The sequence below is a fragment of the Mytilus edulis genome, chromosome 10 (assembly GCF_963676685.1).
Source record: "Mytilus edulis chromosome 10, xbMytEdul2.2, whole genome shotgun sequence".
In the NCBI taxonomy this organism is placed as follows: Eukaryota; Metazoa; Mollusca; class Bivalvia; order Mytilida; family Mytilidae; genus Mytilus; species Mytilus edulis.
The window spans coordinates 66,884,030-66,902,800 of record NC_092353.1 but is presented as its reverse complement, the minus strand read 5'-3'; the positions used below and the strand labels follow the sequence as shown (position 1 = coordinate 66,902,800).

Genomic DNA, 18,771 nt, shown 5'->3' with positions numbered 1-18,771 from the left:
AACTTTTGAATACACAACATTCCCAAGGTATCCCCACAAAACACATGGCTACTTTGTAACGACGGCTGGTAACGTGTAGCCACTTTTTAACGGCAAATTTAATTGGATGATCTTCAAAGATCAATAATAAAATTGCTAATAAATGATTGGATACGAATTTGTGTCAGATTATAAATAGGTGAAAAAATGTAAACATTGAAATCCGCCATCTTGACGTAGGAAACAAACTAATTTTCAGTCTTGGATTAAAGGACATTGCGCACATTGCCAGCGTATCATGCATAAACAGTCATCTGCAAATATATCTTTCAATTTGTGTTTTACACTTACTTTTCTATGTTTTAGTTAATTTAATGTTTTAATTTACTACAGAATGGGACATCGTTCTCAAAGATGCCGCAGAAAAAATTATAGGTGGCGCTGTTTGTGGGCGTAAACATTTTACATACGGGTTCTTTTTTTGTCGACAAATTGATCTCTATCTGTCAGATTCAGGCGTTTGCCTTCCAACTGTGGATATGTATGCAAATAAACTCATCATAGATACCAGGACTAAATTTTGTATATACGCCAGACGCGCCGTTTCGTCTACAAAAGACTCATCAGTGACGCTCGAATCCAAAAAAATTTAAAAAGCCAAATAAAGTATAAAGTTTAAGAGCATTGAGATCCAAAATTCCTAAAAGTGTTGCCAAATACAGCTAATGTAATCTTTGCCTGAGGAAGAAAAGCCTTAGTATTTTAAACATTTTAAGTCAGTTAAACATGTAGACGAAGAACTCATCATGTGGCATTGCCAGAATTATAGAAATGAAAGAGAAACACTGGAGATAAAACCAAAACTTATTTGAAAACTATTAATGATAACAGTACTAGTAAATCAAAATTATCATTCTATAGTGGGTCTTTACAAATAAAAGAATGATGTGTTCTCCATACTTATAGTTTTGATATTTCTAAAGTTAGAAACGATAATTTAAAAAACTAATAATTATATAGTTTATATTAAAATCTGTACTTACCTGTCTGAAAAACATTTGCAATTACCCCTTGGTAACCCCTTGCAATCGCTAACTTTTAAATTATCTCTCTTTCACGATCTCCCGAATAGAAGATCAATTTACCTTCAGCGAAAATGGTTACAGCCTGATCGTATTTGGTTTAAAAGCAATCGTTATTATTATATTAGGTAAGAATAGACATCGAGTGAATTGAAAGCGATGGAAGACAAGTATAAGAACTGTGTAAAGTGTACCTCACGTATGAACGTGTTAGATACGCATGAGGAATGCTATAGACATCGTATTTGTCACAAGGCTTTCCCGTGCAATATTTGCCGGAAATGGGATGACGAGAAGCGATCGCTAGTTGATAAAATGTTGGAGAAAGCGAGGTCGAAGCTTTCTCTTTCTTCAAGTGCCGTTAATCCTTCTGTGCAGGAGGCAGGCAAGAAACTTGAAACGGCAAAGCTGACAAACTATCAAAAGTTCGAACTGATCATAGTGCAGATGATCGTGAAACTCAAGGTATGGGAGTACATTTTGAAGCTGTTGAATTTAACAAATTTATAGCAGATCAAGTGCAAATGCAATTGAAATAGTTGTTACCACAACAAGGCCTTATTGCAAGTGATGCAATGCATTCTTCCATTGACTCGAAATGTGAAATTTCGGAGAGTCAATCTTTGTCTAGGCCAAGGGCCCACTATAGTAAATTTATGCCATCTGATGATCAGATTTCTGTTGTTTCCCATGAAATCGAGGATGAAATAAGTATTGTGGTTCAGCTATTTCTGATGAAAATAATAATGATGCCCACTCTCAGTCACAACATTCTCATGAAAAAGACTTTTCTCTGTTTAGTGAAGGAGCACCAGGATCTACCGATCCAGTTCAATGGAATAGTTTTCTCCATAAATTGACAACCAAATTAAAAATAGATTGTTCAGAGGAAACTGAAGTAGATTCAGTCAGAACTTCCTATTTGCCTTCAAGACTAAATCCTGGCAATTCAAATAAATCAACTAATTTAAAATTACCTTTAGAGGGTACAACAGTTGAAGTTTTCAAGAATGTTGAAAAGGAAGCTATGTCTGGTAGACTTAAAAATAGGTCAGTTCGTCTAAGAGATGAAAAGGCTTTTATGGTGTCGAAAAAAGATTTCACAGAATTTTGTTCCCCTCCAAGGCTTGATGATAATATTGAGGAGGGTTTGTCATCTACTATGGGCAATAAGAAAAAAGGTTTTGTAGACCGTAAAAAGTTTTCACACTCTTTACCTTCCTTCCATAAGGAAATGGATGCTGAATTTAAAAAGGTTGACAACTCAGCTAGGACATTGTTAAGAAGTGTTTCATATGGCTCTTTGATAGCAAGCTATATTGATGTTGCTGATTCAGAGGAAGACAGGGTAGAAGCATGTTCAGCTTTAGTAGCATGTTTCAAGTCTATGGCAGATATGACTTCACGTATAGTTGCTAATTCTGTGATAAACAGAAGAAAAATTTTCTTAAAAAATGTTGATTTTACTAGCAAAGCCACATCAGCTAAATTGTTGAATTTACCTTTGAATGGCGCACAACTTTTTGGTGGTAAATATTTTGATACTTTGCATTCCTCAGCTGAAAATATAAGAGATGCTAAAGAAACACAAAACGTTTATCGTTCTTCATTTGTTCCTGGAGGGCAAAAATTTGATGAAGGATCTAGAAAAAGAAAATCTCAAGAAACATCTAATGTATCCTACAACAAACCTGCAAAAACATCAAGATATGATAAGCAGGATTTTAATGACCGTCGTGGCACTGACACTTCGTCTAATTTTCGTGCCTTGCCAGCAAAACAAGGAGGAAAAGGATCTTTTTTATGGAAAAATTCCTCCCAGAAAAATTTCAAGAAATAAACAATTATTTGTCTGCGGTAAGTCTCCAGGTAGGAGCACGGTTGTTACATTACCACAGTCAGTGGTTTCAAATAACTCAAGACAAGTTAGTACTTCAGATAGTGAAGAACGGTTTAATTTTAGATTTCATAAGTCTTCCAGCTTTTACAGGAGTAAAAGAGACAGTTGTACCCAGAGTAGGTACAAAAAGGTCTTCTATATTAGAAGAGGTAAATTCTTTGTTAGAAAAACATGCTATAGAGCCTGTCCCGACAAGTGCAGAAAATCAGGGTTATTACAGTACAATATTCATGGTACCAAAAAAGACAAGGAGGTCTCAGACCAATTCTAAATTTAAAACCACTAAACCAGTTTGTCATACCTCATCACTTCAAAATGGAAACCCTCCGATCGATTCTAAAAAGTCTGAAAATTGGGGACTGGGCAGTAAAACTGGATTTGCAAGATGCATATTTCCATATACCCATTCACAAACATTACAGAAAATTTCTCCACTTCAGCATTTTGGGAAAAAAGTATCAATACCGAGCTCTACCATTCGGTCTACGATCGGCTCCAAGGATTTTCACAAAAGTGATGGCAGTAGTAGGTGCGTTTCTGCGAAAACAAATGATTCACATATGTATGTACCTGGACGATTGGATGTTAAAAAACAGCAGCAAAGTAAAGCTGACAAAACAATTACAGTACACTCAAGAATTGTTGAAAAATCTGGGTTTGATCCAAATCAATGTGAAAAAATCTTGTTTAGTTTCGACTCAAATAATAGAGTATCTAGGAGCAGTGATTCACTTAAAAGAAGGTCTTGTGTTTCCATCTCTAGAGAGATTCAAAAATATAACTCAGATGATTCAAATATTCCTAAATTCACAAACAGTAGAGGCACGTGTAATGTTGAGACTACTTGGTCTAATGGCTTCATGCATAGATTTAGTTCCATGGGCCCGACTGCACATGAGACCACTTCAGCTTTATCTTCTAGCTTGGTGGAGACCAGCTCTACACAGTTTAAATCATTTGATTCCACTGTATCAACCACTCCAGGAACATCTATTCTGGTGGCTAAACCGAAGAAATTTTTTCAAGGGAGTGCTATTAGAACAGGAATCTGCTCAGGTGACTCTAGTGACAGATGCGTCACAGTCGGGATGGGGAGCTCATATAAACAATTATCAGATAGCAGGTGTTTGGTCGCCTCAGTACAAAGTAAAACACATCAATTGGCTAGAACTCAAAGCTGTGCAGTTAGCACTGCAAACTTTTCTGATAAAAGTACAATTCAAAAGTGTACTAGTGAGAACAGACAATGCAACTGTCGTCAGTTATCTGAACAAACAGGGAGGTACGCGATCCCCAGACCTTTGTTTCTTGGCATGGGATCTTTTGAAATGGTGTATAAATCACAATGTCAAAATCCAAGCTGTTCATATTCCGGGAAAAAAGAATATTATAGCAGATGCCCTGTCAAGGGGGAAAATGACCATTCGTTTGACAGAATGGGCATTAAATATGACAAAAGTGAATTTGTTGTTCCTTCAGCTAGGAACACCAGTAATAGATCTGTTTGCGACTTCAATGAACAAGAAGCTGCCAGTGTTTTGCTCTCCTTGGCCGGAAGAAACAGCAGTGTCAATAGATGCACTGTCAATGAAATGGACAAATCTATTTGCTTATGCATTCCCGCCACCGATCATTCTAAACAGTATTATAAAAAATACAGAAAGAGGACTGTGTAATTTTACTGATAGCACCAATGTGGCCGAGACAGTCGTGGTACAGTCAACTTCTCAACCTGTTAATAGACTTTCCAATACAACTGCCTGTACAACAAAATCTATTAAGTCAAAATGGAATTTTTCATCCAAATCCAAGTGTTCTAAATCTTGTAGCTTGGAAAGTGTCAAAAGATCTTACACTGCAAAAGGATTTTCACAAAAAAATTGCTTCAATTATTTCCAATGCACGAAAACAATCAACACAGACAGTTTATAATGCAAGACTCAAGCTATTTGACTGCTGGTGTCAAGAACGGAGTATCAATCCCAGTACGGCAACTGTGCCAGAAATAGCTGAATTTCTTATGTTCTTACATACTGTAAAGAATTGTAAGCCAAGCACTTTAGCTGGTTACAAGTCAGCAATAGCTTTAATACATTCATCTAAAGATAGAATTTCTATTAACATGGATTTGCGTAATTTAATTAAAGGATTGTACAACATTAATCCACCAATAAGGCAGTTGGCGCCAAATTGGGATTTGCCGTTGGTTTTGCTAGTGTTGACAAAGACACCTTTTGAACCACTAGAAGAAGCAGAATTGAAATATTTAACATTAAAGACAGTTTTTCTTATGGCATTAGCTTCTGCTGCAAGAGTCAGTGAATTACACAGTTTCACTATTAATGACAAACATTTCAGGAAAGAGCAAAGAGGTATACGGTTGTTGCCAAATATGCAATTTCTTGCTAAAACTCAAACTTTGAATAAACCATTCATTCCCAAATTTGAAAACTATGCTACAGATCCTAACGATTTACTGCTGTGCCCTTGTAGAGCACTACTAGCTTATATTAAAAGAACTGAAGTTTTGCGCAAATCACAAAGACTCTTTGTAACATATCAAAAGAATCATCACGTAGAGGCTTCTAAGAATTCCATTGCACGATGGATTGTGAACACGGTTAAATATGCATATGAACATGCAGATACAGACACACTTCAGTTTGTGAGAGCTCATGATACAAGAAAGCTCTCAACTTCTTGGGCTTTATTCAATGGACTTTCCTCTCAAGAAATTTTAAGAGCAGCTCATTGGTCAAATGAGACAACATTCACCTCATATTACTTAAAGAATGTACCAGATTTGGAATCTCGGTTTGCAAAAGCTGCAATTTTGCATACGGCTAACAGAAGACAGAAGAAGTATTAAGGTAGATATTTTTTATTTACTAGTTACTTTCTTCCTCTTACCCACCACCTTTAGGTTTATGCTACAAATTCTTTGAAAATGTTTTTCAGACAGGTAAGTACAGATTTTGATATAAACTATGGTTTTTTAAAGTAAAAACCTTGTTTATGATAAATCTGTACTTACCTGTCTGACCCTGCCCACCTCCCCAACTGAGGAAGTTAAGTTTTATATAATGTATATAGTTATTTCCGCCTCAGGTAAAGTTATCTTCTATTCGGGAGATCGTGAAAGGGAGATAATTTAAAAGTTAGCGATTGCAAGGGGTTACCAAGGGGTAATTGCAAATGTTTTTCAGACAGGTAAGTACAGATTTATCATAAACAAGGTTTTTACTTTAAAAAACCATATTTAATCACTATTCTTGTCTATAACCTATTTTTCAAAATAAAATAGTTGTCGGTAATGTATTTCATTTTAATGTAATTGAGCTTCTACCGATTTTAACCATTATTTCCGGACTAAAATGTATACTATCTGGATATTTTCCACTTGGAATGATTTTCTATTGACACACTTAATGTTTTGATCGGCTTTCTTACACTATGATTTATTATATAAAATGACAAAGATTAAGGTAAGATTTCATCATTTATATTTATTGAAGTTTAACTAAGTTCTTACAAAATTATGAACCGTTTGGTGCTTACAGATCAAGCAGTTCATTACATTATTTTTGTTTGATTATGTTACTGCGGTGTTGTCATGTATAACTTCAACAAAAATAGCACTGCAATATTAAATGAAAAATTATCATGAAAATCTTTAAAATTATTAGAGTGTAACCTGTTGTAGATTATATCTGATATAAAGTGAAAATGGTTCCCTTTCTTGTTATGATATATTGTCCGGCATATGTATCCAATGTATATGAGAATAAAGTATTTAATCTACATAGACCTCGATCATTATAAATTATCCATTAATTTTGCTGTATCCAGTTTTCATATCAGAAAATCCATTTAGCACCCGTTGGATTTTTTAAAAGATTAAGTTTTTGACACTTGAACCTCGAGATATAAGTATACAAGTTAACATAAATCGTATCACATTTATGATAAACAGATGAGCGCATGATACGCCCTTCGTCTTGTGTGAGAAGTTTTAAGCAGTTATAATCATATACGACGCGACATTTAATTTTTTTTTACAAAAAAACTCAATAGCTCTAAAATAAAAATTTGGAATCATCACCAAAAAATATCTTCAGATTAATATAAGTAAGAAGTGTATAAAGTTTTAAGCAATAGTCATTAATGGTTTTTAAGATACGATGCAACATGTGAAAACCCCCCTCTTTTTTACCAAAAAAACTCAATAACTCCAAAACTAAATTTTGAATCATCACCTAAAAGTATACAGATCTTTAAATTAATATAAATAAGAGGTGTGTTAAGTTTTATTAAGCAATAATCATAAATCGTGTATGAGATATGACGTGACATGTGAACCGCCCCCTTTTTTTTTTTACAAAAAACTCAATTACTCTAAAATATAATTTTGAATCATCAACAAAAAGTATACAGATCTTTGGATTAATATAATTAAGAAGTATGTGAAGTTTAAAGAAATAATCAGAAATCGTTTTTGAGATACAGTGCGACATGTGAAATATACCGTCAACCCTGTTTTAGTTATAAAGTCCCGTAACTCAAAAAGTTTAAATCCAATTTAACCAAAAAGTATACAGATCGTTTGAACATCATAAGAAACAACTATGTTAAGTTTCATGAAATTTGGATAAGCGGTTCTCAAGTTACGGTGCGACATGTGGACGCCGGACAGACAGACGAACTGACGGACGGACAGACGGACGGCGGACATTTGTCCGTCAAAATTTTGACGAGCGTATTAAGGTAGATACATGGTATACCGCCATCTTGGATTGTACAATCACAGTAAAAAATCAGTCAAGTTATTTGCCTAAATCTGCAAATTTGGAGACAGATTTGCAATTTAAAGATGGCCCTTTATAGCTTGTTGTTCGGTGTGAGCCAAGGCTCCGTGTTGAAGGCCGTACTTTAACCTATAATGGTTTACTTTTTAAATTGTTATTTGTATGGAGAGTTGTCTCATTGGCACTCACACCACATCTTCCTATATCTATTTTAAATAATATTTAGAAAACTTGGTAATTTACTGTATAATACAAAGTATTTAAACAAATATCATTTGTTTTGTTTTTAGAATATTTTTTTCAAATGAGCCATTTAAGGGAAGATAACTCCTTTAGTAAAAAATTTATACTGGACTGATAGGGAATTTTTTTCTTTTTACTTGTAGCAAGAAAACAAGTTCAGTGACACCTTTTTTTCTTTTCATTTTCTTAAAATATATAACAAAACCTATCTTTTCACAATTTATTTCAAAATTCTGTCTCATAGAAATTTTTTTATGCACACAAATGTGTTTTTCCATGAACAATCTAACCAAATTTAGTCAATTTTTAACGACTCAAAGCTTTAAAAATAGCACGGTGACCCATACTTTTTATTATTTTTTTAAAAGAGCATAGTAAAATCTTCATTTTGGTTAAGTATAAGAAAATTCTGTCTCAAAAAAATATTTACTTATGATCTACCTTAAAACATATTGTTAAATTTTAAGAAAGGCATGAAAGGTATTATTTTGAATAGATACGTGTTTTTCACAACCTATTGTTTTTTTGAATATTTTATTGGGATATTATAAAAGTATATGAAAAAGTACCGAGGTCAAAAATATTTCAAAAGAGTTTCTACAACTTATGATTTCCTCCTTTGAGTTGTCGGATATCAAAAACTGACAAACTCAAACGATAGATATTATCAACCAACGAAAGGAACGAAAAGCCTGCTTATGGTGGGGATAAAATTTATCTGGAAAGCCATGCATGTCAAAATTTCCAACAAATATATGGTTTGCATTTATCATCTCTTATTTATTTGATATTTGATCGTCTAAAATTGCCGATACTGCACAAACAGGAAAATAAGTCCAAATAGTTGTGAGACGACACTTAAAAAACATTATAAACACATCATACAATAAAAAAAAGAATACTTTTGTATTAACAAATATTTCGGAATATCAATTAAATGACTTCGTCGAGGTAAATCTTTTCAAAATGCTTCAATACAACATAGGTTCTTAGTGCATGTGTAAAAACAGGCTCAGTCGTACAGGGTATTTTGCAGCTCTCAATTTTGTAGGCATGAATGCGAAGCTAGATGTCCAAAGTGTCAAAATGTGCATGCAAATATATGAGAAAACAACAATCTTTCATACGACCGGATTGAACAGTATCTGTTTCTACAATTCCCCCTATTGAATTGAAATGAGGTGTCAAATCATCTCCTTTTTCGGTGACCATATTCTGCCAAATATAACAAACTTGATTTTTATTTCAGAATGGATATATTCATTTATTAAATTTTATTCTATTTAGTACCAGCTCTTGTGCACTACCCTTGGCATAAAGAATATTTATACGACAGAAACGTATGATGGAAATTTGCTGTTCCTTTGATATGATTTTTTTGGTAGATCACATGTAACTTTAAATTTTATAATCCTCTCTTCGGTGAGGTTTTTGAATAAGTGTCAAATGTTCGAACTTCTTTGTAGGTTTTTTAATACGATACAAGGTAAAATATTTTGCCCCATAACACTTATTTATCTTTTAACATAAGACTTAATAGCTCATAAAAGGCATTTTGACAAAATTTAAGCAGATTCTTGATTTTCTTTATTTTGATATGAGACCGAAATAATACCAATGCAAATATAAGGTAAAAGTCCGAGTCAGCCTTTTCCCGCCATATTTTATTAATCAAATATCTCAAAAAGGAGCTCCATGATTTATCAATATATTTAGCTTATTTTGATCCTTAACTAATACCCTTCCAGCTTCAAGTACTATCAATTTTGAATTATTGATTTACTTAATTTGACCTTAGATCACCTAAGTACATAATTAAGTCATTCGACGTATTCTTCTATGACCAGTAAACAAAAGTAGGTTCCAATTGAATAATTGTAAAACTGCACTCAGATTGAATGACATACTAGTATACATTTTTTACAGAGATTAAACCTTGTTTACAGATGAAGATACAACGTTTTTCTATATAAAAGACATGCCGTTTTTAGCTGACCTAGCAAAGATAACTGAATGGCTGTATTTATGTGGCGCCAGTGGAGTAACAAAAGAAAAATTACGAGACGCCGGAATCACTGAAGTAATAAACTGTACTCTAGATGTTCCGAATGTTGACTTACCGGAAATAAAGACGACTCGAATAAAAATCGACGATTCGCCGCACGCTCCGTTGCGAAAACATTTTGAAAGTGTGGCAGACCATATTGACTCTTTAAGGTCTAATGGCGGGAAAATTCTTGTTCATTGTGTGGCTGGGGTCAGTAGGTCAGTGACACTGTGCATAGCTTACTTAATGAAATACCAGAAATTAACATTGGTCCAAGCAAACGAAGAAGTTATCAACAGAAGGCCAATTATAAGACCAAACATGGGTTTCTGGAAACAGCTGATCGAATACGAGAAGGTTTTACACGGGAAGAATACGGTGGAAATGGTGCCATCGCCTATCGGTTTCATTCCGGATATTTATGAGGATCAGACGAGAAACATGTGGGCGTTCATCTAACTGATAAGCGAATAGTTATGGTGCAGATATATTTATTGATGAATAATAAATTCAGATTGTGTTGTTCTTATGTTTTAAGAAGTCAATGTTAGAACGAAGGCTATTTTCTTTTTAAAAAGAAATATGTAAAAAAAAAATAAAAAAATAAAAGACAGTGTTTCGGTGTACAATTGTAGACAAGTTCTGTGAATATGACCATATTTGTAATTTGTGTCCAAAATGTTTCTTATCTTTATTTCGAGAAAGATGCTATCTGGTTTATATCGATTAAGTGAAACTATTCAAGGTGCATAAGCATGGAGGAATGACAAGCCAACATCCCTAATCTACATTGTAGATATTTATTTGTTTATATATAGCATGTTAAAAGAATTTTGTTATTCTATATTTGGTATCCCCTAGAACACAGTGACAATGATGTATCGAAGGTTTTCTTTCTCTTCATGTTCTTTTTTTGTTTGTTTAGCTCACCAGACCCAAAGGGTTTGATCACTTGGCGTCTGTCGTCCGTCGTTGACTTTTCCTATTCTCCTCTGAAACAACTGGCTTAATTTACTCAAACTTTGCCACAAGTATCATAAGGGTATCTAGTTTTTAAAATGTGTCCGATGACCGCGCTTGTCAACCAATATGGACGACACGGCTAAAAATGACCATAGGAGAAAGGTGCAAGTTTTGTCCATTCTCTCACAGACCGCTATAGAAAGAGAATCTGACAGAAGCAGAAACGTTCCTCTGTCCAATCACATCAAATGTGTCAGACGACTTCTTATGTCCTATATTGCCCTTAAATAGCTCACCTTGTCCAAAGGGCTAAGTGAGCTTTTCCCATCACTTGGCGTCCGTCGTCCGTCGTCGTTAACTTTTACAAAAATCTTCTCCTCTGAAACTACTGGGCCAAATTTAACCAAACTTTGCCACAATCATCATTGGAGTATCTAGTTTAAAAAATGTGTCCGGTGACCCGGCCAACCAACCAAGAAGGCCGCCATGGCTTAAAATAGAACATTGGGGTAAAATGTAGATTTTGGCTTATACATGTAACTCTGAAACTGAAGCATTTAGACCAAATCTGACAAGGGTAGAAATGTTTATCAGGTCAAGATCTATCTTACCTAAAATTTTCAGATGAATCGGACAACCGGTTGTTGGCTTGCTGCCCCTAAATTGGTAGTTTTAAGGAAATTTTGCTGCTTTTGGTTATTATCTCGAATATTATTATAGATAGAGATAAACTGTAAACAGCAATAAGGTTCAGTAAAGATCTACAAATAAGTCAAATGACCGAAATGATCAATTGACCCCTAAGGAGTTATTGTCCTTTATAGTCATTTTTTACCAATTTTTCGTACGTTTTTTTATCTTTTACAAAAATCTTCTCCTCTGAAACTACTGGGTCATATTTAACCAAATTGAGCTACAATCATTATAAGGGTATCTTTCTTGTTTTAAACATGTGTCCGGTGACCCGGCCAACCAACCAAGATTGCTGCCATAACTAAAAATAGAACATACGTGTGAAATGTAGGTTTTGGCTGATAACTCTGAAACCAAAGCATTTAGAGCAAATCTGACCAGGGGTTAATTGTTAATCAAGTCAATATCTATCTGTCCTGAAAGTTTAGATGAACTTGTTGTTGGGTTACTGCCCCCCCCCCCCCCCCCCCCCCCCCCCCCCCCGCAATTGGTATTTTTTAAAGAAATTTTGCTGTTTTTGGTTATTATCTTGAATACTATTATAGACAGAGATAAACTGTAAGATCTAAAAATAAGTCAACATGACAAAAATCTGAAAATGGTGAGTTGACCCCTTAAGGAGTTATTGCCCTTTATAGTCAATTTTTCACAAGTTGTTACTTTAACAATTTTCATTAATTTGGTAAATTTTTGCAAATTTTCGCAAATTATTTTCCTCTGTATCTAAAGGCCAAGTTTATTATAGATAGAGAAAATTGTAAGTAGCAAGAATGTTCAGTAGAGTAAGATCTACAAACACATCACCATCACCAAAACACAATTTTGTCATGAATCCATCTGTGTCCTTTGCTTAATATGCACATAGACCAAGGTGAGCGACACAGGCTCTAAAGAGCCTCTAATTTTTTTTAGAATTGTTGCCTGTTATCCTCAACATTATAAGATATTCGTAGAAAGAAACTTGAAACAGCAAAACTGATCTATATCTAAAAAAATAACATAGATAGACAGAAAAGTAAATAAGCAAAAATCATCAGCAAAAAGTAAAATAACAATAAAACCGAACTCCGAGGAATCATACGGCAAAATCAAAAGCTCAAACGAATGGATAACAACTGTCACTTATTCCTGACTTAGTACAGGCATTTTTTTATAATGTAGAAATAGTGAATTAAACCTGGTTTTATAAGTAGCTAAATCTCTCACTTGTATGACAGTCGCATTATATTAAATTTTATTGACAACGATGTGTGAACAAAACAAACAAGACAGAATTTACTAGGTAAAAATGTCAAAAATTAGGGTACAGCAGTCAACATTGTGTTATTACCTTAATCCCTATAAAAATGACAAATATGTATCAAAGAAACACAAAAAGGTAGATAGACAAAGTATATTAGCAAAAATTAAAGACAAAAATACAATAATTATCATAGAACAATGACGGAATGTATAAGTACAGAGCCACGTCCTATGTTTAAAAGAAACATAAAAAGACACATAGACAAGGCACATTAATAAGAATGAAAGACAAGAAAAAAAATGCAAGAATACAAAAAAAAAATCATTGAACAATAACACAATGACGGAATGAATAAGTACAGAGCTCCGTCAAATGAATATCATCAAAAACAGACTTAAGCATGTTAAACAGTAAAAGTTATATTCATAAAACCAAATTCGATGTATAAGTCGAAAAATGAGTATTTTCGACCATACGCGTATGGTCATGACAATATGTGAATGCTCGTATGGTCCGACCATATAAGTATTATACTCGTTTGGTTATTAATGGGCCGGACCATATAAGCATTTAAGGTCATATAGGTATTTTTCGAATAAAGTCTAGTAGCTTTCGAAGGCACACACCGCTCAATCTCCGAACCAAAAAACGGCACAAATTACTGTTGAATTTATTTATCTTTTACATATTGTCTGAATTTTGGTGTATTTCTTATTTACCGGGTTTGTACTTTGTTTGAGCAACCGACGATTGGTGCCACATGTGGAGCAGTATCTGCTTACCCTTCCGGAGCACCTGAGATCATCCCTAGTTTTTGTGGGGTTCGTTTTACTAAGTCTTTTCTGTTTTGTCTTTTATGTACTATTGTTTGTCTGTTTGTCTTTTTTTTAGAAATAGCGTTGTCAGTTTATTTTCGATTTATTAGTTGTGGTGTCCCTCTGGTATCTTTTGCCCCTATTTTATCCTCGCTATCGTCAATTTAAGGTGTGTTTCTTCTGGCTGTCAACTGTCTTGACAGTTAATGAAACAACAGGCGTTTGAGACCAATCTACAGTTTTGTCGAGCCTGCGACTTTTGTCGCAGAAAACTCGACATAGGGATAGTGATCCGGCAGCGGCGGCGGCGGTGGCGGCGGTGGCGGCGGCGTTAGCTAACTTCTTAAAAGCTTTATATTTTAGAAGGTGGAAGACCTGAATGCTTCATAATTTGTATATAGATGCATCATGTTACAAAGTTTCCGTCAGTCACATGTCAAATGTCCTTGACCTCATTTTCATGGTTCAGTGACTACTTGAAAAAAAAGTTAGGATTTTTTGTAATGTTAAATTCTCTCTTATTATAAGTTATAGGATAACTATATTTGGTATGTGCGTACCTTGCAAGGTCCTTATGCTCGTCAGACAGTTTTCACTTGACCTCGACCTCATTTCGTGGATCAGTGAACAAGGTTAAGTTTTGGTGGTCAAGTCCGTATCCTAGATACCATAAGCAATAGTAGTAAATTCGGTGTATGGAAGGATTGTAAGGTGTACATGTCCAACAGGCAGGTGTCATCTGACCTTGACCTCATTTTCATGGTTCAGTGGTTATAGTTAAGTTTTTGTGTTTTGGTCTGTTTTTCTTATACTGTATGCGATAGGTCTACTAAATTTGGTGTATGGAATGATTGCAAGGTGTTCATTTCTAGCTGGCAGTTGTAATCTGACCTTGACCTCATTTTCATGGTTCAGTGGTCAAAGCTAAGTGTTTTTAGTTTTGGTCTTTTTTTTCTGATACTATATGCTATAGATCATCTTTATTTGTTATATGGAGATATTTTATGATTTATATTTATATGTCAGTTGTGCAGTTTTTATTTGACCTTGACCTCATTTTCACGGTTCAATGCTTAGCGTTAATTTTTTGTGTTTTGGTCTCTTTTTCTTAAACCATAAGCAATAGGTCAACTTTATTTGTTGTATGGAAAGAATTTTTAGCTGTACATGTCTGCCTGGCATGGTTCTTCTGACCTTGACCTCATTTTCATCGTTCATTGGTCAATGTTTAGTTTTCTTGGTTAATGTTAAGTTTATTTGACAGTTGTAATAAAGCTTTATGTTTAGGACTATCAACATAATATCAATGATAATTAAAGAAGGCGAGACATTTCAGCGTGTGCACTCTTGTTATTAATAGTGTAAACTATTATTCCAGAAGCAACTTTCTTTTATTTCTACTTATTTTCACTTAAATGGTCAGTTTTTCATGCAACTATATATATACGTTTTTAATGTTGATGTAAGATCGTTTCAGTTGGAGTAAGAACACATAAAATATCTAAAAACAATAAGAAGTATTCTAAAAAATAATGTTTTACGTGTTTGCCTATAATGTTGAAAACTAGATAAACACTTAAATTAATCCCGCGTCACCTTTGGACCCCAATGAGACCCACAGTCTTTAGATAGCAAACATGATCAGCAAGACAAGATCTACATATAAGTAAAATTATCATTTGGCGTCCGTCGTCCGTCGTCGTCGTCGTTAACTTTTACAAAAATCTTCTCTGAAACTACATGGCCAAACTTAACCAAACTTGACCACAATCATCATTTAGATACCTTGTTTCAAAAATATGTCCGATGGTTCCGCTCACTAATCAAGATGGTCGACATGGCTAAAAATAGAACAGGGGTAAAATGCAGTTTTTTGCTTATATCTCTTTAACTAAAGTATGTAGAGAAAAACTTATCAGGATAAAAATGTTTATCCGGTTGAGAACTATCCACCCTAAAATTTCCAGACGAATCAGTCAAGCTGTTGTTGTGTTGCTGCCCTGTAATTAGTAATTTTAAGGAAAGCAGTAGGTCCGGTAAGGACCGATTTTGGCCTCAAATTTCAGGTTTATCTGACGAAAGATTTTGACCACTTTTTAAACACTTAAGTGTCTATTTCTTTTGAATCAATTCGTTTATGTGAAAGATTTTAACTGATTTAGTCATTAAAAACGATCCGATTCAAGCTCAAATATGAAAAATCTACCAAATATTCCAAAAAATGTCATTTTTCAGATGGTTTTTGTCAAAAATGAAAGTGGCCGCATCCGTGTTCATCCTTAACCTTTATATATGCTATGTATTATCATAAAGTACAACTTACATTTCAATATTAAGGATGAACACGAATGCGGCCACTATCGTTTTACACGAAAACCGTCTAAAATTTAACAAAAATGCTAGAATTGTGAAGATTTCAGTAATTTAGCATGACTTTATGGTGCTAGTACCCGATATATGTGCATTGTATTGTCAAAAAGAGTCCATATTTATGTAGCAGAAACATTCTACTGTCCAATAAACTACTAAAAGTTTACATTTTTACAATTTTGTAAAACTGCTATATTTTGGGGCCGAAAAGGGGTCTGACTGGACCTACTCCTGTTTGCAGTTTTTGGTAAATATCTTGATTATATAGATGGAAATAAACTATAAACAGCAATTATGTTCTGCAAAGTACGATATACAAATAAGTATATTGAGCTTTTAAGAAATTGTTGTTCTTTATAGTTAATCTTTCGTAATTTCTTGTAATCTTTTACAAAAAAACTTAATCTACTGGGTAAAATAGAGTTAAACTTAGCAACAATTTTCAATAGTGTATCTTGATTGAAAAATATATCCGATGACCCTGTCATTCAACCCACATGACCGCTATGGCTAAACATAAAACTTACGGCTTAACTATAGAAGTCTAAGGGAAAATTGTAAAAAAAAACCTAATTCAAATGGTCACAACTTGAAAACTTATTTAAATAATGAGAAGGAGTCTTCGGTAACTATTGTAAGACTGATAGGATGACCTGCTTTTAATTTAACTACTGGGCCAAATTAAACCAAACTTGGTCTCAATCATTATTTGGGTATCAAAAATCAATACTATTATCTAATTATGATTTTATCTTTAAATCCTTTATTTTAAATGATTTCCGAAACAACAGTAGATATAGGTGAGCGACACAGGCTCTTGAGAGACTCTAGTTTTGTGTTACGCAAAAGCAAAAGATTACGGAAGCGTTTTAGCGCCACACATTTTTTTTTTTCTTCCTATCTTTGCGTAACGTAAACCTTTACGTTATAACGCAAACCTTGGCGTTATAACGTAAACCTTTTGCGTTTAATATAACGCAAACATTTACGATATAACGCAAACCTTTGTGTTAAACGCAAACCTTTGCGTTATAACCTTCGCAAAAAGTTCAAATGAAAAATAAATTTTCTTTCACGGTGAGTTTTTGAGTAACTAGATTTCGGGAGAATGAAAAATTGAAATCAATTTGTAAATATACATTGTATATTTATATATATATATAAGACAAATGATGACAACCGGAATATTGTTCAAGATAAAAGTTGTCAATTTTAAAGCCAGCTTTAAACATAGAAATGAGCTTTACAATGATCATACAATACCCTAGTATTAAACAGCTATGTATCCTTGACATTTATTTAATTATCTTTCTTTCGATATTAAGCTTGTGTGATAAAGAAAATCTAGAATACGATTATGAGATATGTAACTGCACGTAAAATTAACACTGTTTACGAACAAGAAAAAAACCGGAAAAAAACCACAGCGTTATGCCGACGAATTACAAATCTAGATTTACTGAACAAGAAGAAACGTTTTATGAAATATATTGAATCAAATCAAAATTGTTTGCAGTGTAAAATTCATACAATAAGTTTGTGACAATTCAGTAACCTGTTCAGTGGTTGTCCTTGATTCATATCTGTCATATTTGATTTTTTAAATTGTTTTGTAATAACTTGGGCCGTTAGTTTTGGTCCTCAATTTTCCGTTTTTTAACTTGCTCTCTACGGATAGTTTCTTGAATTTCTTGAATTTATGTTCCTTTAAGTGTTGCGTTTATCCCTATAATTTTTGTCAGTTAAGTACGAAGGAGATTTACTTCAGATATTACAGGTTGTGAAAGAAAGTTTGTTACATGTACGTGTTTGAAGACATGTTCGCCTTACTTGTATTTTTGTCCATTTGATGAGTTAAGCCTTTTTCAACTGATTTTTGTAGTTCGTTCGTTTGTTGTACTGTTATACCACTGTCCCAGGTTAGAGGAGGGTTGGGATCCCGCTAATATGTTTAACCCCGCCACATTATGTATGTATGTGCCTGTCCAAGTCAGGAGCCTGTAATTCAGTGGTTATCGTTTGTTTATGTGTTACATATTTGTTTTTCGTTAATTTTTTGTACATAAATAAGGCCGTTAGTTTTCCCGATTGAATTGTTTTACATAGTCATTTCGGGGTCTATGCGGTATGGGCTTTGCTCATTGTTGAAGGCTGTACGGTGACCTATAGTTGTTTTAATTTCTGTGTCATTTTGGTCTCTTGTGGAGAGTTGTCTCATTGGCAATCATACCACATTTTCTTTTTTTATATACACGATAATTTTATGAGATTAGATTTAATGGAAAATTTACATTCCAAACATTGCTGTTGACAGTATTATAAGTTATTTAAACATTTCAATACGATGTATATTTAAAAAAGCACATTTAAAGCATGGATAGGTTGAGAGTAGCAAAATAGATGTATTACCAATTGATTTTAAATGTAGATCATTTCTGATCATCTTAAGTCAAGTATTTTGATATCTTAAATTTACGATTAATTTCAGTTTTTTTCTTAACTTCAGGCATTTTCAAAAGTATAACACAGGACTAAAAAAGATACTATTGAAAACTAACAGCAAGATTTTTTCCACCCGAGTTAACATTACGCCAGTCTTTGGTTTAAGTTTTTATCGAATCATATGGTCCG

The 18,771-nt window shown here is 33.8% G+C and overlaps 2 protein-coding genes across 2 annotated transcripts; both read left to right on the top strand.

Annotated features, from left to right (window-relative positions):
- The first annotated feature begins 1,220 nt into the window (after nucleotides 1-1,220).
- LOC139492918 (uncharacterized) lies at nucleotides 1,221-2,901 on the top strand. The gene is made up of 2 exons (XM_071281066.1): nucleotides 1,221-1,446; nucleotides 1,787-2,901. Exons 1-2 carry the CDS (start codon nucleotides 1,221-1,223, stop codon nucleotides 2,899-2,901), a joined length of 1,341 nt encoding a protein of 446 aa, XP_071137167.1.
- Nucleotides 2,902-9,987: 7,086 nt separating this feature from the next.
- Nucleotides 9,988-10,515, top strand: LOC139492917 (dual specificity protein phosphatase 14-like). Its single transcript, XM_071281065.1, has one exon. The coding sequence runs from the start codon at nucleotides 9,988-9,990 to the stop codon at nucleotides 10,513-10,515; it is 528 nt and encodes a 175-aa protein (XP_071137166.1).
- The last annotated feature ends 8,256 nt before the right edge of the window (nucleotides 10,516-18,771 follow it).

What these genes read in the sequence shown, in the direction of transcription:
- LOC139492918 (XM_071281066.1), top strand. Translation starts at nt 1,221, where the DNA reads ATGGAAGACAAGTATAAGAACTGTGTAAAGTGTACCTCACGTATGAAC. An exon ending in TCCTTCTGTGCAGGAGGCAG is followed by an intron (nt 1,447 to 1,786) that starts GCAAGAAACTTG and finishes ATTGTGGTTCAG; the next exon opens with CTATTTCTGATGAAAATAAT.
- LOC139492917 (XM_071281065.1), top strand. Translation starts at nt 9,988, where the DNA reads ATGCCGTTTTTAGCTGACCTAGCAAAGATAACTGAATGGCTGTATTTA.